Genomic DNA, 16,431 nt, shown 5'->3' on the forward strand with positions numbered 1-16,431 from the left:
TGGAGAGACGGTTGTGAAGGAGGGGAAGGCGTCAGTGCTGTTTCCTGGAGCTAACGAGGTCTTCTACAACCCAGTCCAGGAGTTTAACAGGGATCTAACGTGAGGAACACGCCATCAGCTTCTCATAGGACATCTGAGCTCACCATCACCACATCATTACGTTTATTTATACTAGAGTGTGTGTGTTTGTGTGTGTGTGTGTAGGTGTGCAGTGATTACTGAGTTTGCACGAGAGACACTGGCTCAGAGAGGAGTGCGCATCATTGTTCCTGGAGAAAAGGACAGAATGGTTGTGTCCCTGACTGAAGAGGAGAAGGATGAGAAAGAGACAGAACAGGCAGAGGAGAAGAAAGGAGAGAGAAGGGGAGAAACAGTGCAGGAGGAGAGAAAGGAGGCGGAGTTTAAGACAGCAGAGGTTGGTAAGCGCTGTGACGAGGGCCTGTGTGTGCTGGAGGGATTGGCAGCGTCTGGACTGCGCTCAGTCCGATTCGCTCTCGAGGTGCCGGGATTAAAACGTGTCACAGCCAATGACTTCTCAGCTAAAGCTGCTGACCTCATCACACGCAACACACAACACAACAACGTCACAGACCTGATGGAGACCCAGAACAGAGACGCCAGGTAACACACACACACACACACACACACACACACACACACGCACACGCCTTTCAGTACGTCACACTCTACGTGGTTATGTAAGTGAGAAATAAACGTGGAGTGTGAACACAAACACAGCACAACAATCTCTCACACCTGACGGAGGTGTAGAACAGTGACATCAGGTAGCTCACACAGGATGGACGGACAGACAGACAGAAAGGAGGATGGACAGACGGACAGACAGAAAGGAGGATGGACGGACAGACAGACAGAAAGGAGGATGGACAGACAGACAATACAAATATACAGGCAGACAAACTCACAGACAGAAACACACACCGGCTGGTAAACAAACACACACTTTTCTCTCCCAGTATGCTGATGTACGAGGCGAGAGGGAAGAACGCACGATATGATGTCATTGATTTGGATCCATATGGAAGCCCCGCCCCTTTCCTAGATGCAGCAGTTCAGGCTGTTAGTGAAGGAGGTAAGTTAAAGCTCTGCACTGGTGACAACTCATCAATCTCCAAACTCTCCCCATAAAGTTGTTGTGCTTATTACGTGTCTATATAGAGCTTGTAAGCCGTGTGTGTTGGTTCTGCAGGTCTGCTGTGTATCACCTGTACAGACATGGCTGTGATGGCGGGAAACAGCGGTGAGACGTGCTACAGCAAGTACGGCTCCATCTCCGTCAAATCCAAATACTGTCATGAGATGGTGAGACACAAACACCTGACTTATACACGTGGGGTGGGCGTTGCCATAGGTGTTTACTTCTATACAGGGTGTGTAAAAAAAAGTGTGTGTGTGTGTGTAGGCCCTGAGAATCATCTTACACAGTCTGGATCAGCATGCTAATGTGTACCAGCGCTACATCCAGCCCTTACTGAGCGTCAGTGTTGATTTCTACATCCGAGTATTTGTCCGAGTCAGAACAGGCCAGGCTACTGTAAAGAACTCAGCCAGGTAATCTCTCTCTCACACACACACACACACACACACACACACACACACACACACACACACCAGTACTACCCATTAATATACACAAACACTCTAACACCCTGGTACAAATATGGTGGTAAACTAAGAATTGTGTGGGTGTGTGTATAACTGTGTGTGTGTGTGTGTGTGTGTGCAGTAAGCAGGCGTTGGTGTATAACTGTATGTGTGTGCAGTAAGCAGGCGTTGGTGTATAACTGTGTGTGTGTGTGCAGTAAGCAGGCGTTGGTGTATAACTGTGTGTGTGTGTGTGCAGTAAGCAGGCATTGGTGTATAAGTGTGTGTGTGTGTGTGCAGTAAGCAGGCATTGGTGTATAACTGTGTGTGTGTGTGTGTGTGCGCAGTAAGCAGGCGTTGGTGTATAACTGTGTGTGTGTGCGCAGTAAGCAGGCGTTGGTGTATAACTGTGTGTGTGTGTGTGTGCAGTAAGCAGGCGTTGGTGTATAACTGTGTGTGTGTGTGTGTGCAGTAAGCAGGCGTTGGTGTATAACTGTGTGTGTGTGCAGTATGCAGGCGTTGGTGTATAACTGTGTGTTTGTGTGTGTGTGCAGTAAGCAGGCGTTGGTGTATAACTGTGTGTGTGTGTGTGTGTGTGTGTGTGTGTGCAGTAAGCAGGCGTTGGTGTATAACTGTGTGTGTGTGTGTGCAGTAAGCAGGCGTTGGTGTATAACTGTGTGTGTGTTTGTGTGTGTGTGTGTGTGCAGTAAGCAGGCGTTGGTGTGTGTGCAGTAAGCAGGCGTTGGTGTATAACTGTGTGTGTGTGTGTGTATGCAGTAAGCAGGCGTTGGTGTATAACTGTGTGTGTGTGTGTTTGTGTGTGTGTGTGCAGTAAGCAGGTGTTGGTGTGTGTGTGTGTGTGTGCAGTAAGCAGGCGTTGGTGTATAACTGTGTGTGTGTGCAGTAAGCAGGCGTTGGTGTATAACTGTGTGTGTGTGTGCAGTAAGCAGGCGTTGGTGTATAACTGTGTGTGTGTGTGTGTGTGTGCAGTAAGCAGGCGTTGGTGTATAACTGTGTGTGTGTGTGTGTGTGTGTGTGTGTGTGTGTGTGTGTGCAGTAAGCAGGCGTTGGTGTATAACTGTGTGTGTGTGTGTGCAGTAAGCAGGCATTGGTGTATAACTGTGTGTGTGTGTGTGTGTGTGTGTGTGTGCAGTAAGCAGGCGTTGGTGTATAACTGTGTGTGTGTGTGTGTGCAGTAAGCAGGCATTGGTGTATAACTGTGTGTGTGTGTGTGTGTGTGTGTGTGTGTGTGTGTGTGTGTGTGTGTGCAGTAAGCAGGCGTTGGTGTATAACTGTGTGTGTGTGTGTGTGTGTGTGTGTGTGTGTGTGTGTGTGCAGTAAGCAGGCGTTGGTGTATAACTGTGTTGGCTGTGGAACGTTTCACTTGCAGAGAATGGGCAAGAGAACCAGCCAGGGGAAAAAGTAAGTAAACCCCCCACCCCCCAAACGCACACACACACACACACACACACACACCCCCCCCTGAAGTCTGTAGGATTTGTCTGTATATCCTGACACTGTCTCTGTGTAATCTATGTGTGGTTTGGAGGCGGGGCTCATTAGGCTGTGATTACACTATTGTAACCAATCAGATGCCACACTGAGGGTGTGGCCATAATCTCAGGAGGGTTACTGAGGGTAAAGGGTTAGAAATGTTGTTCAGAAACATGAACTGTACTTTATTTATAATAAACACTATTATTGTACCCAAATTATTCTGAATAGTGTGTGTGTGTGTGTGTGTGTGTGTGTGTGTGTGTGTGTGTGTGTGTGTGTGTTAAAGTATGAAGTACTCAGCTGCTACAGGACCACCTGTTGGAGAATCGTGTCCACACTGCGGTCAGAGACATCAGGTCTGACACACACACACACACACACACACACACACACTAATGACACAAATAATCAGCCTCCTCCCCTTTTAAAAACAGTACAATATTAGAGTGCAGGAATAGTCATAAAGGTGATTAGTGTGAAATAAGAGCCGTGTTCAAGATGTTTGTGGTGTGTCGTTAGCTCGGAGGTCCGATCTGGGCGGAGCCTATACACGATGTCGGGTTTGTTCAGAAAGTTCTGAGTGCGGTGGCGGGGAACCCGTCTCGCTTCGGGACGTCTAAGCGCATCGAGGGAGTTCTCAGCATGGTCACTGAGGTTAGTAACACTGCTACTGTGTGTGTGTGTGTGTGTGTGTGTGTGTGTGTGTGCTGATTGGCTGACATACAGGACGCGATGACCAATCGAGAGAGAGAATTACACTGAGAGGGTAGGAATTAAATGTATGTGTGTGATGTTCTCCTACAGGAGCTACAGGATGTTCCTCTGTACTATGTTCTAGATCAGCTGAGCAGCACCATCCACTGTAACACACCCTCCATGCTGCAGTTCAGGTAACACACACACACACACACACACACACACACACACTAACCTAGCCTGGCTGTGCTCCTACTCTGTTGGTTAATGTAGTGTTGATGCTGATATTGGTGATAGTGATGATCGATCTCTCTCTCTCTCTCTCTCTCTCTCGCTCTCTCTGTCTCTCCCCCTCCTCCCTCCCCTCCTCCCTCCCCTCCTCCCTCCCCTTCTCCCTCCCCTCCCCAGGTCAGCTGTGTTGAATGCAGGTTACAGAGTGTCTCTGTCTCACGCCTGTAAGAATGCACTGAAGACTGATGCTCCTGCTGCAGTCCTGTGGGACATCATGCGCTGCTGGGTCAGTGTCCTGTCTCTACACCCTCCAGTGTGCTCAGTGTAACTTCACACTGTTACATTGCTTATATCATTATAACATTGCACTATAATCAGTCCACTGTGGGCGTGTCCCAATCCACTGTGGGCGTGTCCCAATCCACATGCCCTAACTCGTGTGTGTGTGTGTGTGTGTGTGTGTGTGTGTGTGTGTGTGTGTGTGTGTGTGTGTGTGTAGGAGAAAAAGAACCCAGTGAAGAGGGAGAGGTTATCAGAGACAAGTCCAGCATTCCGTATTCTCTCCACAGAACCCACGTAAGACTCACACACACACACACACACACACACACACACACACACACACCATAAATATCCAGTTACCTAAATCAGACACAATGACTGTTTCAGTGTTCAGGCGTGTTTTGATGTGAGAGACGACGCAAATCCTCAGTCACGTAAACGCCACCTCACACGTTTCCAGGAGAACCCACAGGCTAACTGGGGTCCTAAAGCGCGTGCTAAATCTGGGTCAGTACACACACACACACGCACGCACACACACACACACACATACCACTGGTATATAATTTTAAATACAGACACTAGAATTCATAATGCTGTTTACTTGATGAATCCTGATTGTGTGTGTGTGTGTGTGTGTGTGTGTGTAGTGGTGGTATAACCTCAGAGCTGGAGGATAAGAGGAAGCTGTTTCAGGGGAAAAGGAAGAACCAGATCACAGATTCCTCTCAGCTTAAAAACTTCCCCTGCAAAAAATTCCGCAAGGTGACAATAATATGGAGAATAAATATAATAATATCTGAGTGGTGCAGAAACTTTACTTACGTCTTTTTAGGAGAATAAATACATTGTCTTGTGTCTGTAGGGCACCTGCACACACGGAGAGAAGTGCTGTTACTCCCATGAGGCCGAGCAGCAGGAGCCTTGAGCAAGAGAGCAGACGGTGTGATGATGATGATGATGATGATCCTCAGAGCTTTACAGATGTCAGATCATCATGAGGTCCATCACTCATATGTTCCTCGTGTCCTGACGTGGTCACATGGTGATGCAGCACACAGCTGATTTGTTAGTGGACAGACAGGAGCACTGACTTAAAGGAAAATCTTTTGTTGTTGTTGATTTTAAGTTTTTTTTAGGAGATGAAATGTTAAGGTGAGTCATCAGTCATCTCCATGGATCGTCTTCTGCTCCTTTACACAGTCATCATGTTTCAGCTGGAGTTGTGGGATGTTATTTTACTGTATTATTTTTGCCTGATGAATAAACTCTCAGCACAGAGCTGCTGCTGCTGCAGTGAGACGAGTCAGTGATGTTTAAATTCAGGTGTGTTATCAACATGGTTCATTTATTTATTTTTTGCATGCGGATGGAGTGAGTGAGCGAGTGAGCGAGTGTGTGTGTGAGTGAGTGAGAGTGAGCGAGTGCGCGTGTGTGTGTGCGAGCGAGTGCATGTGTGTGTGTGAGCGAGTGCGTGTGTGCGTGTGAGCCTGCGAGTGCGTGTGAGCCTGCGAGTGCGTGTGAGTGAGCGAGCGAGTGTGTGTGTGAGTGAGCGAGTGCATGTGTGTGTGCGAGCGAGTGCATGTGTGTGTGTGAGCGAGTGCGTGTGTGTGTGTATGAGCGAGTGTGTGTGTGTATGAGCGAGTGTGTGTGTGTATGAGCGAGTGTGTGTGTGTATGAGCGAGTGTGTGTGTGTGAGCGAGTGCATGTGTGTGTGTGTGAGCGAGTGCGTGTGTGAGCGAGTGTGTGTGTGTGTGTGAGCGAGTGCGTGTGTGTGTGTATGAGCGAGTGTGTGTGTGTATGAGCGAGTGTGTGTGTGTATGAGCGAGTGTGTGTGTGTATGAGCGAGTGTGTGTGTGTATGAGCGAGTGTGTGTGTGTATGAGCGAGTGTGTGTGTGTATGAGCGAGTGTGTGTGTGTGAGCGAGTGCGTGTGTGAGCGTGTGTGTGTGTGTGTGAGCGAGTGTGTGTGTGTGAGCGAGTGCATGTGTGTGTGTATGAGCGAGTGTGTGTGTGTGAGCGAGTGCATGTGTGTGTGTGTGTGAGCGAGTGCATGTGTGTGTGTGTATGAGCGAGTGTGTGTGTGTGAGCGAGTGCGTGTGTGAGCGTGTGTGTGTGTGTGTGAGCGAGTGCATGTGTGTCTCGAGACAGAACTAAAGAGAAAGTCGGGTTACTTGCGATTTCTGTTAAATCATGAATTTATTCTTAGAGGGTTTCAGAAAAGTATAAAAATATACACACATTAAAATATTTCAACAACACTTTGTGCACCAAAAAGTCTGTTTAAAACACACATTTATCCACATGGGCCTGCTGAGATCTGGGTGCAGTGTGTGTGTGTGTGTGAACAGGAGCAGTGCATTGTGGGAAACTGTTAAACACACACGTCAATTAAACTCAATGTCCCTAAAGAGATGAATTTAATGTGAAATTCTAATTAATTAATCAATCAGTGCAGGCTGAAAGACACGGCGTGTGATTGGTTCTGTCAGTAAAGCTGGGACTGTGCTGAACTCTGATTGGCTGGTTGACCGGCACTGTGAAGTCATTGGCTGCTGCAGGGACACAGCTCTGTGATTGGTCATTTTATTTGTTGCGCACTCGCAGCAGGAAGGTGCGAATCTCCATGGGGTTGAGTGTTATCTCCCAGGGTGAGGGGTCTCCCACACGCTCATGCAGGGGCGCCGCTGTCTCACCTACAGCACAACATTTTAATGTAAATGGATGTGAAGGATTCTAAACATCTAATGTTTACACGTTAATATTAGTGTGTAGGAATATATACATTTATAAAACATTCTCTTTTGTGTGTGTGTGTGTGTGTGTGTGTGTGTGTGTGTGTGTGTGTGTGTGTCCATACTTCTGTTGAACTTCCACTGCATGCGATTCACATCCTCTTTCCACTGATTGGCTCCCAGACTCATCTCAGACACACCCATTAGCTCCAGACTGGAAAACATTTTCTACACACACACACACACACACACACACACACAAGGTCAGAGGTCACAGTGGGGTTTAGTGAATCAACTATTTTAATGGTCAGAGTTCTGAAAATGAAGTAGCTGTAGATGACATCATAGTAATCATCATTTCCGATCCTCATACAGGATCATCAACAAACACGAGGAACTACAGAACACTGAATGATCAGTAACACCACCGGGGTGAAAGAGTTACTGCCCTCTAAGTGTAATAACTGCCTGTGCCATATTTAGCACAAACAACTGCCATCAAACATCTAGGAGAACTTCCTGTGTAAGGCTAGACCATGAACTTCCTGTGTAAGGCTAGACCACCCCAAAAGGAGGGCTGGTGCTAGTGCTTCAGAAGGTTGTCTTGTTGCCTTAGATTAGACAGATGAAGAAGATTCTCCTTCAGGATGCTCCAGTAGAGATGGTGCTGATGCTGAATACTGTTCCACAGACTGTAGACGTAAAGCTGGTGTGTTACCTGCAGACTGACTGTGACCGGCTGAGAGTGAACATGGCTCTCTGAGCGCTCGTACTGATGCTCCAGCCTCAGCAGCACAGAATCCTGATCCCACTGAGACAGAGTTAGCACATGAACAGCAGGGGGCAGTGCTGAGATCAAGCCTGAGAACTGGGGGAAGGGGGGGGGGCAGTCAGGTGTGATGATTTGTATATTTATACCATGTAGCATATGTTGAGTATATGATGTACCTTTGGTGTGGTGCTGTGTGTTGCCCCCTGCTGGAAGGACAGGGTCGGCTGGAACACCATCTCCTGGCCGAGGGGGCGGTGGGTGTCGGCCGCGGTGCTGGGCGGAGTCAGAGCCAAGAGCAAGCGTCCACGCACAGAGAGTCCGTCATAGTAATCTCCTGGCTCCGAGAGCGCCTCACCCACGCCTCGATAATCATCACGCAGCAAACGCCTGTGCACCTGGCCCACAACAACACACACACACACACACACACACGTTAGAACATGTGTAGAACAAGGTGTGTGTTGTAGTGTTGGTGTGGAGCCTGAATTAATTACCATGATCTCCAGGGAACCATTATAAATGCTGCTGATGCCCTGAGAACGATCAGTCACTACAGTCAGCTGGTTCTGTTTATCCTACACACACACACACACACACACACGCACACGCACACGCACACGCACACGCACAAAAATTCAATCAAATTGTATTCCACTTAAATACACAGAAAAATATGTATATTACTTAAAACAAAAATGTGAATATTTAGTCATAATTTAAATAAATGAATATTCTATAAGCCTCTGAATCACACAAACCTTTATAAACGCTCGAGTGTTGATTGGATAATAATTCCCTGCAATTGGCTCCGTCTGATTCAGGTCCCATGTGGGGCGATAGTCTTTCCTGATTGGATAGAGAAGGATTATGTGACCCGAGCTGTACAGTCTGTGTGTGTGTGTGTGTGTGTGTGTGTGTGTGTGTGTGTGAGACTGTGTTATTGTTACCGTCTCTGTAGGATCTCTCTGCCATTAGAGTCAGTGTAGAAATATCCCTCTGTCTCAATGCTTGAGTCCAACCGAGTGATCACCTCCTTTCCAAGCCCATCCCTGAGCGTGTATACACATACACACACACACACACACACACACACACACACACACACACACACACACACACACACACACACACACACACACACGATCAGTGTGATATTCTGGGGTTTTAGTATGTTGTGCTTTTTATCTAATTATTGCTGTGTGTGTGTGCATGTGTGTGTGTGTGTGTGTGTGTCCTCACTTGACTGGTATGGGTCCTACTGTCCACTCGAGCTCAAGGTGTTTGCTCTCAGCATATAGACGTACAACCTGAGACACCCACGGACTGAACCGCTGTCTCACCTCCTGTACCACAGAGTTCTGTACACAAACACAAAGTTATAAACAGTAAGAGTGTGTGTGTGTGTGTGTGTGTGTGTTACCTGCAGTGTGGTGACTTCAGGCTTTGTGTTAATAATAATGGGTGTTGTTGAGTTTGGTCTGAAAATGTAAGCTCCTGATGTCTGAGCACTCTCTGAGTTGCCAACACTTGCATTGTACCTGTAACCAACACACACACACACACACACACACACACACACACACACACACAATTAGATCAAATACACACTGATGCACAAAAGATGGTCTTGAGTGTCAGGTTTTCACTTAATCCTCAGTAACAACATTAATGTGTGTGTGTGTGTCACACCAGTAAAAGTTCTGCATGAGTTTGATGGTCTGCTGTGTTTCCAGGTTGGTCAGACCACTAAGCAATCCTGTTTGTGTGTCAAAGGTCACCTTCAGGTACTAAAACACAAAGAACGCACACTAGCTTTGTCCATAACCACACTATAGTGCACCAATTATTAATACACTACACTGTAATAACACACACATAATACACTATGTACACTGAGGAATAGGACACTATTTTGGTCTTTATTGGTTCTGCATAGAGGGACTGTTGGATGTAGGACCACTAGCTTCTGAGCTGGTTCTGGGTGCATTGTGGGTACTAGGGTCTATCCTGGCAGTGATTTAGGCTCTGGATGGAGGGACTGTGTGCCCACCTTGTTTTGGATGGAGGTCGGAGCTCCAGGTTTGGGTGGGGGTGGGGCAGGGCTGTCCTGCACCAGAGTGATGGTGTAAGTGTTGAAGCCCATTGGAGGAGCCTGAACTTGAAAGACCAACTCAAATTGAGCAGAACCACGATCCCGCCTCAAATCCTGAGTCGCCTTGGAAACAGGAATCACCTGAGAGACAGACAGAGAAGGTGGTTAAAATAAGTCATCTCACACTTGTCTTAAACAACCTGTCGGTTAAAAAGAAGCTCTGAATCCCACCCACCTGATTGTCCACAGGTGTGCTGTCTGAGTCGGTGACGTTGTACACGGATCCGTTAACAGGAAGGTGAACCGACCAGCGCACAGGACGAGCGAGAGGATTATACACGTTCAGCAAGAACTGAGAGATAAAGACAACATTAACAGTGAAATACTAAAGTCTTGAGAACAAAGATATCAGCAGAATCACAGAAGATTTTGTTCTGGAGGTTTCAGGGCTGAGATACTGCAGCATGGCCTGCTGGGCTTCACCTTAAAGAGCTGTCAGAGTTACCGTTAGGCTCCGCAGGTCGTTAGTGTGTCATTGTGAATGTTACCTGTTTGCTGCGTTCAGTAACGGGACACACACTTATGTTGAGGTTCTCACAGAAGACACGTGGCACGTTAGAGCCGCTGAGAAGTGCAAGAGAGTTTCTGACCAGCACCTACAGAGAGACACAATGGAATACAGTGATGAGGGTGTGATAGAAGGCACTACAGTCCAATTCAAAGCAGCTTTACAGAACATAAGAGATGTAATACAAAACTTTAATATTATACAAGATTAATATTTAAATGTGTTTGTCTTTATCTCTAATGAACAAGTCTGAGGTGACTCAGGTGACTGTGGGGAGGAAAAACTCCCTTAGATGGAAGAGGAAGAAACCTTGAGAGGAACCAGACTCAAAGAGGAACCTCATCCTCATCCTACACACAAATAGTGTTTGACATCATTATGAAGTTAACTAGCCCTATTCCAGGGGATCTACTCGATTTAGCAGATCAAACGTCCCAGGTCCTGGTGTCTGCCCCACTGTCACACTATCTAGGGTCTTTGTAGGTGCCAGAGATATCTCCTCTTCACCATATACCCAGTTCAGGCTGATCCATGGAAAAGGAACACTAATGAAATCCTACTAGACATCATCATGGAAGTGGCTAAAGAACAGATGAGGCACAAGATGGTAAAAGGACTAAGAATGAAGGAGGACCTGGTGAACAAAACTAGATAATGTATAAAAACACTTGACACAGGACTGTACTATAAAATGTGTCAGGAAAGAACGGAGGCCACAGAAAAAACCTCATGATGGCTAGTTATCAAGAGCAGGAGAACAAAGAGCCCCACAGTTATGGAACAGACCTTTAATTAGTGTTCGGGACTCAAACACAGTCTCAGTGTTTAAGTCCAGGATAAAAACACATTTGTTTAGTTTAGATTTTTATGAATATATTTTCTTAGGTAAAGGAGCAGATCTGGAGGGTTCATGGTCACAGAGTGTTTGGTGAACTGGGATGTCTGGATGTTGTCTCCTTACCACCATCACAAGTCCCTCAGGTCTGCAGACTGTGGAGTGTTGAGATGCTTTACATCCCAGGAAGCCCTCATGTCTGTGTCACCTTCTGGCTCTAGATTTTTAGTTATGATGTCATAGCTGGTCTTGCTGGAGTTCCTGTCTGCACATAATTTTTTCTCTCTCTGTTGAGCTCTACATGTCACTCACGAGCTCCAATGTTTTGAGCTCCTGGTCTGATCGTCTCTTCTTACGGAGCTACTTCATCAATCCTGATGTTCTCCCCCTGGTTGGAGTCTCGTCTCCCGGTGGTCACCCTGCCAGGGATTGATCTTCATGGTCAGTCAGTGTCTCATGGGATTGTTGTGTATGAAGCCACCAGGAGACGTCATGTCTTCTTCTGAACCAATGTTGTGTCAGTCAGCTGTATGTTCTGGTGTTTATCAGCAATCAGGTTCGTTCCTCATATCATCTAAAGGCGTTTTTCCTCACCAAAGTCACCTCAGGCTTGTTCATTAGGATTCTCCTTTTTTAAAACAGGATCTGATGAATTATTATTATTATCAGTGACAGAACATTACCTGGCAGTGTGCTGAGCCAATAGCAAGCATCTTGGCATAGTCATTGGCAACGTGCTGCTTTTCAGTGCCTGAAACTGCATCATGGTGCTGCGCTACAGCCATCGCATGCTCTAATTGGACAGATAGCCGTTGGGTCTATTACAGAGCAGCCAATAAGGATGCAGAACATTTCTGTGAATAATTAATGAACTTACTCAATGTGTTGCTGTCTCCCTCCCCAAACGGGCCGTGTGTGGACTTTGGGCCACCGATAACCTCCAACTGATTACATGTCTGAGACGCAAATGTAAATAAAAAGATGTGTTAAAGGGCAAAGAATACACACTGATCCCAGAGCTTTACTGGTTACCATGACAACCGAACAGCAGTTTTATCCAGTTATTGAGTCCTAGGTCAAACTTCCTATTTAGTGTACAAATGCGTGCGTGTGAGAGTGTGTGTGTGTGAGAGAGTGTGTGTGACCTGTAAGAAGCTGTTACTGAGTCTCTCATAATGTTTGAGTGCTGGGCGACTGGTGAAGTAACCTGTCCAGAAATCATGAGCGTTGTCAGCGTACGGGAAAAAATCATCTGTCTTTAACGGCCTGAGTGAGAATAATAAAGAGGTTATACAGTCATATGAGCTGTAATAAGTGACTCATTGTTCCATAAGTGTGTGTAAACTGACCAGGTGATGTTAGCTAGGTTGAGTTCCTGTAGGTAACATGAAGGTGTGGAGTAAAGCACGTGGACTTTGCTTCCTCCCACCTGCTTGGTGTTAACATAATGGATCAGTTTGTCCATGTTCTTATACCACGGGATGGCGTTTTCATACTGAAAATCAGATCCCATCGTCATGATGATGTGATTTGTCTTGTACTTCTCAGCCTGTGAGAATCACACACACACACACACACACACACACGCACGCACACAGACACACGCACGTACACAGACACACGCACAGACACAGAGAGAGTTTTAGACACCAGCCTTGTGATCCACACTGTAAGAAACTCACCTGTCCTCACCTGGGTGTAGGAGATGTTAATGAAAGTTTCCACTAGTTGGTCCACATTGTAGTCCTGGAGGTCCGGGTCATCCTGCACTGGTGCGTCAGAGCAGGACTGATCCCAACAGAACCCCTCAGGTGGGTTATAACCATTTGGAAGAATTCCTATAAACACAGTATTTGTAGACATTCGTCTTCGTCCAAATCAAATATCATGACATCAGAAGAGTGTGTGTGTGTGTGTGTGTGTGTGTGTGTGTGTGTGTACCAGTGAAGAGGTCAGCAGTTGGTGGTTCTAGGCTCTCACTCGCTCTCCACACCATCTCCATCTCTTTCATCTTCATCCTGCGTGCTTTATCCTGATAATCCAAGCGGCCGAAGAATAAGCCATCATATCCCATCTAAAACACACACACACACACACACACACACACACACACACCATCTAAACATACACATAAAGGTGTGTGTTTCTGGGACACGAGTGTTACCTGAAGCAGGTGTGTGTTTCTGGGACAGGTAAAGGCCCAGGTGAGCTCCGATCATATAGTTGTGTGTAACCTGAGTGTGTGAGACATATTTATTAGTTGGGCATTACCTCGGCATGTTTGTGTTACCTGGGCGAACATGGAGGCGTGTTCTCGGGCGTGGCCAAAAGGGTCAATGTGCCAGGCCACTCGAGGTCGCCCGCAGTGTCCAAATGTGTCGTTCAAAAAGCGCAGACCCAAAGTCATCTGATCTATTACTGCACTGTAGTGTGTGCTGGCTTCATCACTCATACACCAACCTCCATTAACAAACTCCAACCGACCTGCAGAGAGAGAGAGAGGGAGAGGGGGAGTGGGGGGAGAGAGGGTCAGTATAAGGTTTTTCATTCTTTCTTTGGTTCCTTTTCTGTTCTTTAAACTCAGACCTTGTTCCACCAGCTGTGTGACGATGTTACGCGTCTCCTCATCCTGATGTTTCCACCAGCGGTAGAAGAACGCCGTCTCCACGTAGATGAACCTGCGTGCTGGATCCTTCTGTAGCTCCGATACCACAGAGTCCAGGATGTACTGAACCCCGGCATGCTGGATTTCATTACGGCCTAACACACACACACACACACACGCACGCGCACACACACGCACGCACACACACACACACACAAACACACTGTCACAATGCTGTATACAGATGTCTGTATTATTAATATTTTATTCTAATCACCATGTGTACATGTAGGTGTCACTGTTTTCTGTGGTGAAGCAGTTTATAATGACGTACAAACAGAAAATGTAAAAGATAATGGAGCTGTAACAGTTGAGGTGTTTAATAAGAGTGAGAATGTGTGCAATGACCCATCATGTGATGTTTACGAAGTGATAAAATGGAGATTAGTGCAGAACACAGGGCAAAAACCACTTCTGTGTGTGTGTGTGTGTGTGTGTGTGTGTGTGTGTGTGTGTGTACGCAGTACAAAGGCTGATATGTGGCATAATAATAATAATAATAATAATAACTATTATGTATTTTAGATATATTCCATGTTTTTTCTAGCACACGTCACCTAAAACAGTTTAGAATCTTCAGCCAAACTTGTATAATATATAAAATCCTTGTGTGTGTGTTAGTGTCTGTGTGTGTGTTATGTGTGTGTGTGAGACCTCCATAGTAGTACTGATCCACAGTCTTCAACCAACCCACATCATCATGTGTGTGAGGAACCAAGTGTACATTCAGCATGGACGGCTTCGTTGCTGGACATGACTACACACACACACACACACACACACACACACACACACACACACACACAACAGTACTACCACATTAAAGACATCGCAGCACATGTTAATGTACAGACTGTTGAGTTGTGGGACAGTGACATAATTCCTGTTCCCCATAATCCACAGTTATTAACAGCACCATCTCCATCTCCATGGGGTCAGAAATAAAAACCAAATTCAGTTCACATATCATCATCATCATCATCATCATCATCATCATCATCACAGCCCTGACTCCTGCTCTATCTGTAAGAATAATGTGGAGAACCAGCACGAGAGCACACAGTAATAATCAATAAGTTCTACACAGTTTACTTCAGTTCATTTATAAACACTTAAACTTCCTCAAACTGACACCAACAACGTAGATATTTATATAAAGATAAACGGAAAGTGAAAGAAGCTCTGAGAGAGAAACAGAGACACAGAGATGAAGTGAAGGACTCTTAGGTTCCTCAAACCTCCTGTGTGTGTGTGTGTGTGTGTGTGTGTGTGTGTGTGTGTGTGTGTACAGTAACACCAGTTCACACACCTTGTACCCACACACCGGTTCTCTCACACCGGGGAAACACCACACACCCGCCGCCGGACACAGAAGCAGGAACACAGCCAGAGGAAACAAGCCGCGCGCCGCCATGATGAAGAACAACAACACAGTCACATGACCCCGCATGTGTGTGCGCGAGCCGAACGCGGAAGTGACGCGTCACCTGATGAATCATAGATACATACACTACATTATATATAAACTACATTATATATATACACTACATTATATATACACTACATTATACATATATACACTACATTATATATACACTACATTATATATATATATACACTACATTATATATATATATACACTACATTATATATATATACACTACATTATATATATATATACACTACATTATATATAAACTACATTATATATATATATATACACTACATTATATATAAACTACATTATATATATATATACACTACATTATATATATATACACTACATTATATATATATATACACTACATTATATATACACTACATAGATATATATACACTACATTATATATACACTACATTATATATACACTACATTATATATACACTACATTATATATATACACTACATTATATATACACTACATTATATATATATACACTACATTATATATATATATACACTACATTATATATATACACTACATTATATATATATACACTACATTATATATATATACACTACATTATATATATACACTACATTATATATACACTACATTATATATATATACACTACATTATATATATATATACACTACATTATATATACACTACATAGATATATATACACTACATTATATATACACTACATTATATATACACTACATTATATATATACACTACATTATATATACACTACATTATATATATATACACTACATTATATATACACTACATTATATATACACTACATTATATATATATACACTACATTATATATACACTACATTATATATATATACTACATATATATACACTACATTATATATATATACTACATTATATATACACTACATTATATATATATACTACATATATATACACTACATTATATATACACTACATTATATATATACACTACATTATATATACACTACATTATATATACACTAC

General features: G+C 44.7%; 2 protein-coding genes across 2 annotated transcripts in view; one reads left to right on the forward strand and one right to left on the reverse strand.

Moving 5' to 3' along the window:
• Positions 1 to 5,611, forward strand: part of trmt1 (tRNA methyltransferase 1) — a 6,791-nt gene extending 1,180 nt beyond the window's left edge. The window contains exons 2-15 of the mRNA XM_060859569.1: positions 1 to 99; positions 205 to 621; positions 978 to 1,093; positions 1,211 to 1,323; positions 1,424 to 1,572; positions 2,944 to 3,027; positions 3,389 to 3,458; positions 3,622 to 3,756; positions 3,907 to 3,992; positions 4,207 to 4,315; positions 4,529 to 4,605; positions 4,699 to 4,818; positions 4,962 to 5,076; positions 5,177 to 5,611. The exon at positions 1 to 99 is cut by the window's left edge and continues 159 nt beyond it. Coding sequence (XP_060715552.1) covers positions 1 to 99; positions 205 to 621; positions 978 to 1,093; positions 1,211 to 1,323; positions 1,424 to 1,572; positions 2,944 to 3,027; positions 3,389 to 3,458; positions 3,622 to 3,756; positions 3,907 to 3,992; positions 4,207 to 4,315; positions 4,529 to 4,605; positions 4,699 to 4,818; positions 4,962 to 5,076; positions 5,177 to 5,239 — 1,753 coding nt within the window. The 3' untranslated portion in view covers positions 5,240 to 5,611. The remainder of the gene's footprint in view (positions 100 to 204; positions 622 to 977; positions 1,094 to 1,210; positions 1,324 to 1,423; positions 1,573 to 2,943; positions 3,028 to 3,388; positions 3,459 to 3,621; positions 3,757 to 3,906; positions 3,993 to 4,206; positions 4,316 to 4,528; positions 4,606 to 4,698; positions 4,819 to 4,961; positions 5,077 to 5,176) is intronic.
• Positions 5,612 to 6,490: 879 nt separating this feature from the next.
• man2b1 (mannosidase, alpha, class 2B, member 1) lies at positions 6,491 to 15,435 on the reverse strand. Its single transcript, XM_060859135.1, has 23 exons — positions 15,287 to 15,435; positions 14,632 to 14,734; positions 13,899 to 14,072; positions 13,603 to 13,796; positions 13,254 to 13,386; positions 13,005 to 13,150; positions 12,662 to 12,861; positions 12,458 to 12,578; positions 12,190 to 12,268; positions 11,996 to 12,105; positions 10,458 to 10,565; positions 10,145 to 10,261; positions 9,868 to 10,050; positions 9,507 to 9,604; positions 9,238 to 9,355; positions 9,057 to 9,175; positions 8,765 to 8,866; positions 8,576 to 8,663; positions 8,312 to 8,392; positions 7,994 to 8,212; positions 7,764 to 7,913; positions 7,171 to 7,273; positions 6,491 to 7,006 (listed from the first exon to the last, which is right to left on the reverse strand). The coding sequence occupies exons 1-23, from the start codon at positions 15,425 to 15,427 to the stop codon at positions 6,897 to 6,899; spliced, it is 2,997 nt and encodes a 998-aa protein (XP_060715118.1). The 5' UTR covers positions 15,428 to 15,435; the 3' UTR covers positions 6,491 to 6,896.
• Between the last annotated feature and the right edge of the window lie 996 nt (positions 15,436 to 16,431).

The sequence above is a fragment of the Tachysurus vachellii genome, chromosome 23 (assembly GCF_030014155.1).
Source record: "Tachysurus vachellii isolate PV-2020 chromosome 23, HZAU_Pvac_v1, whole genome shotgun sequence".
Classification (NCBI taxonomy): domain Eukaryota; kingdom Metazoa; phylum Chordata; class Actinopteri; order Siluriformes; family Bagridae; genus Tachysurus; species Tachysurus vachellii.

Excerpts from the sequence above, each read along its gene's own strand:
- man2b1 (XM_060859135.1), bottom strand. The coding sequence starts at position 15,427 with ATGCGGGGTCATGTGACTGTGTTGTTGTTCTTCATCATGGCGGCGCGC. Across the intron at positions 14,073-14,631 it reads GGATCAGTACTACTATGGAG|GCCGTAATGAAATCCAGCAT; the intron begins GTCTCACACACA and ends TGTGTGTGTTAG. Across the intron at positions 12,106-12,189 it reads GGGAGACAGCAACACATTGA|AGCATGCGATGGCTGTAGCG; the intron begins GTAAGTTCATTA and ends CTGTCCAATTAG.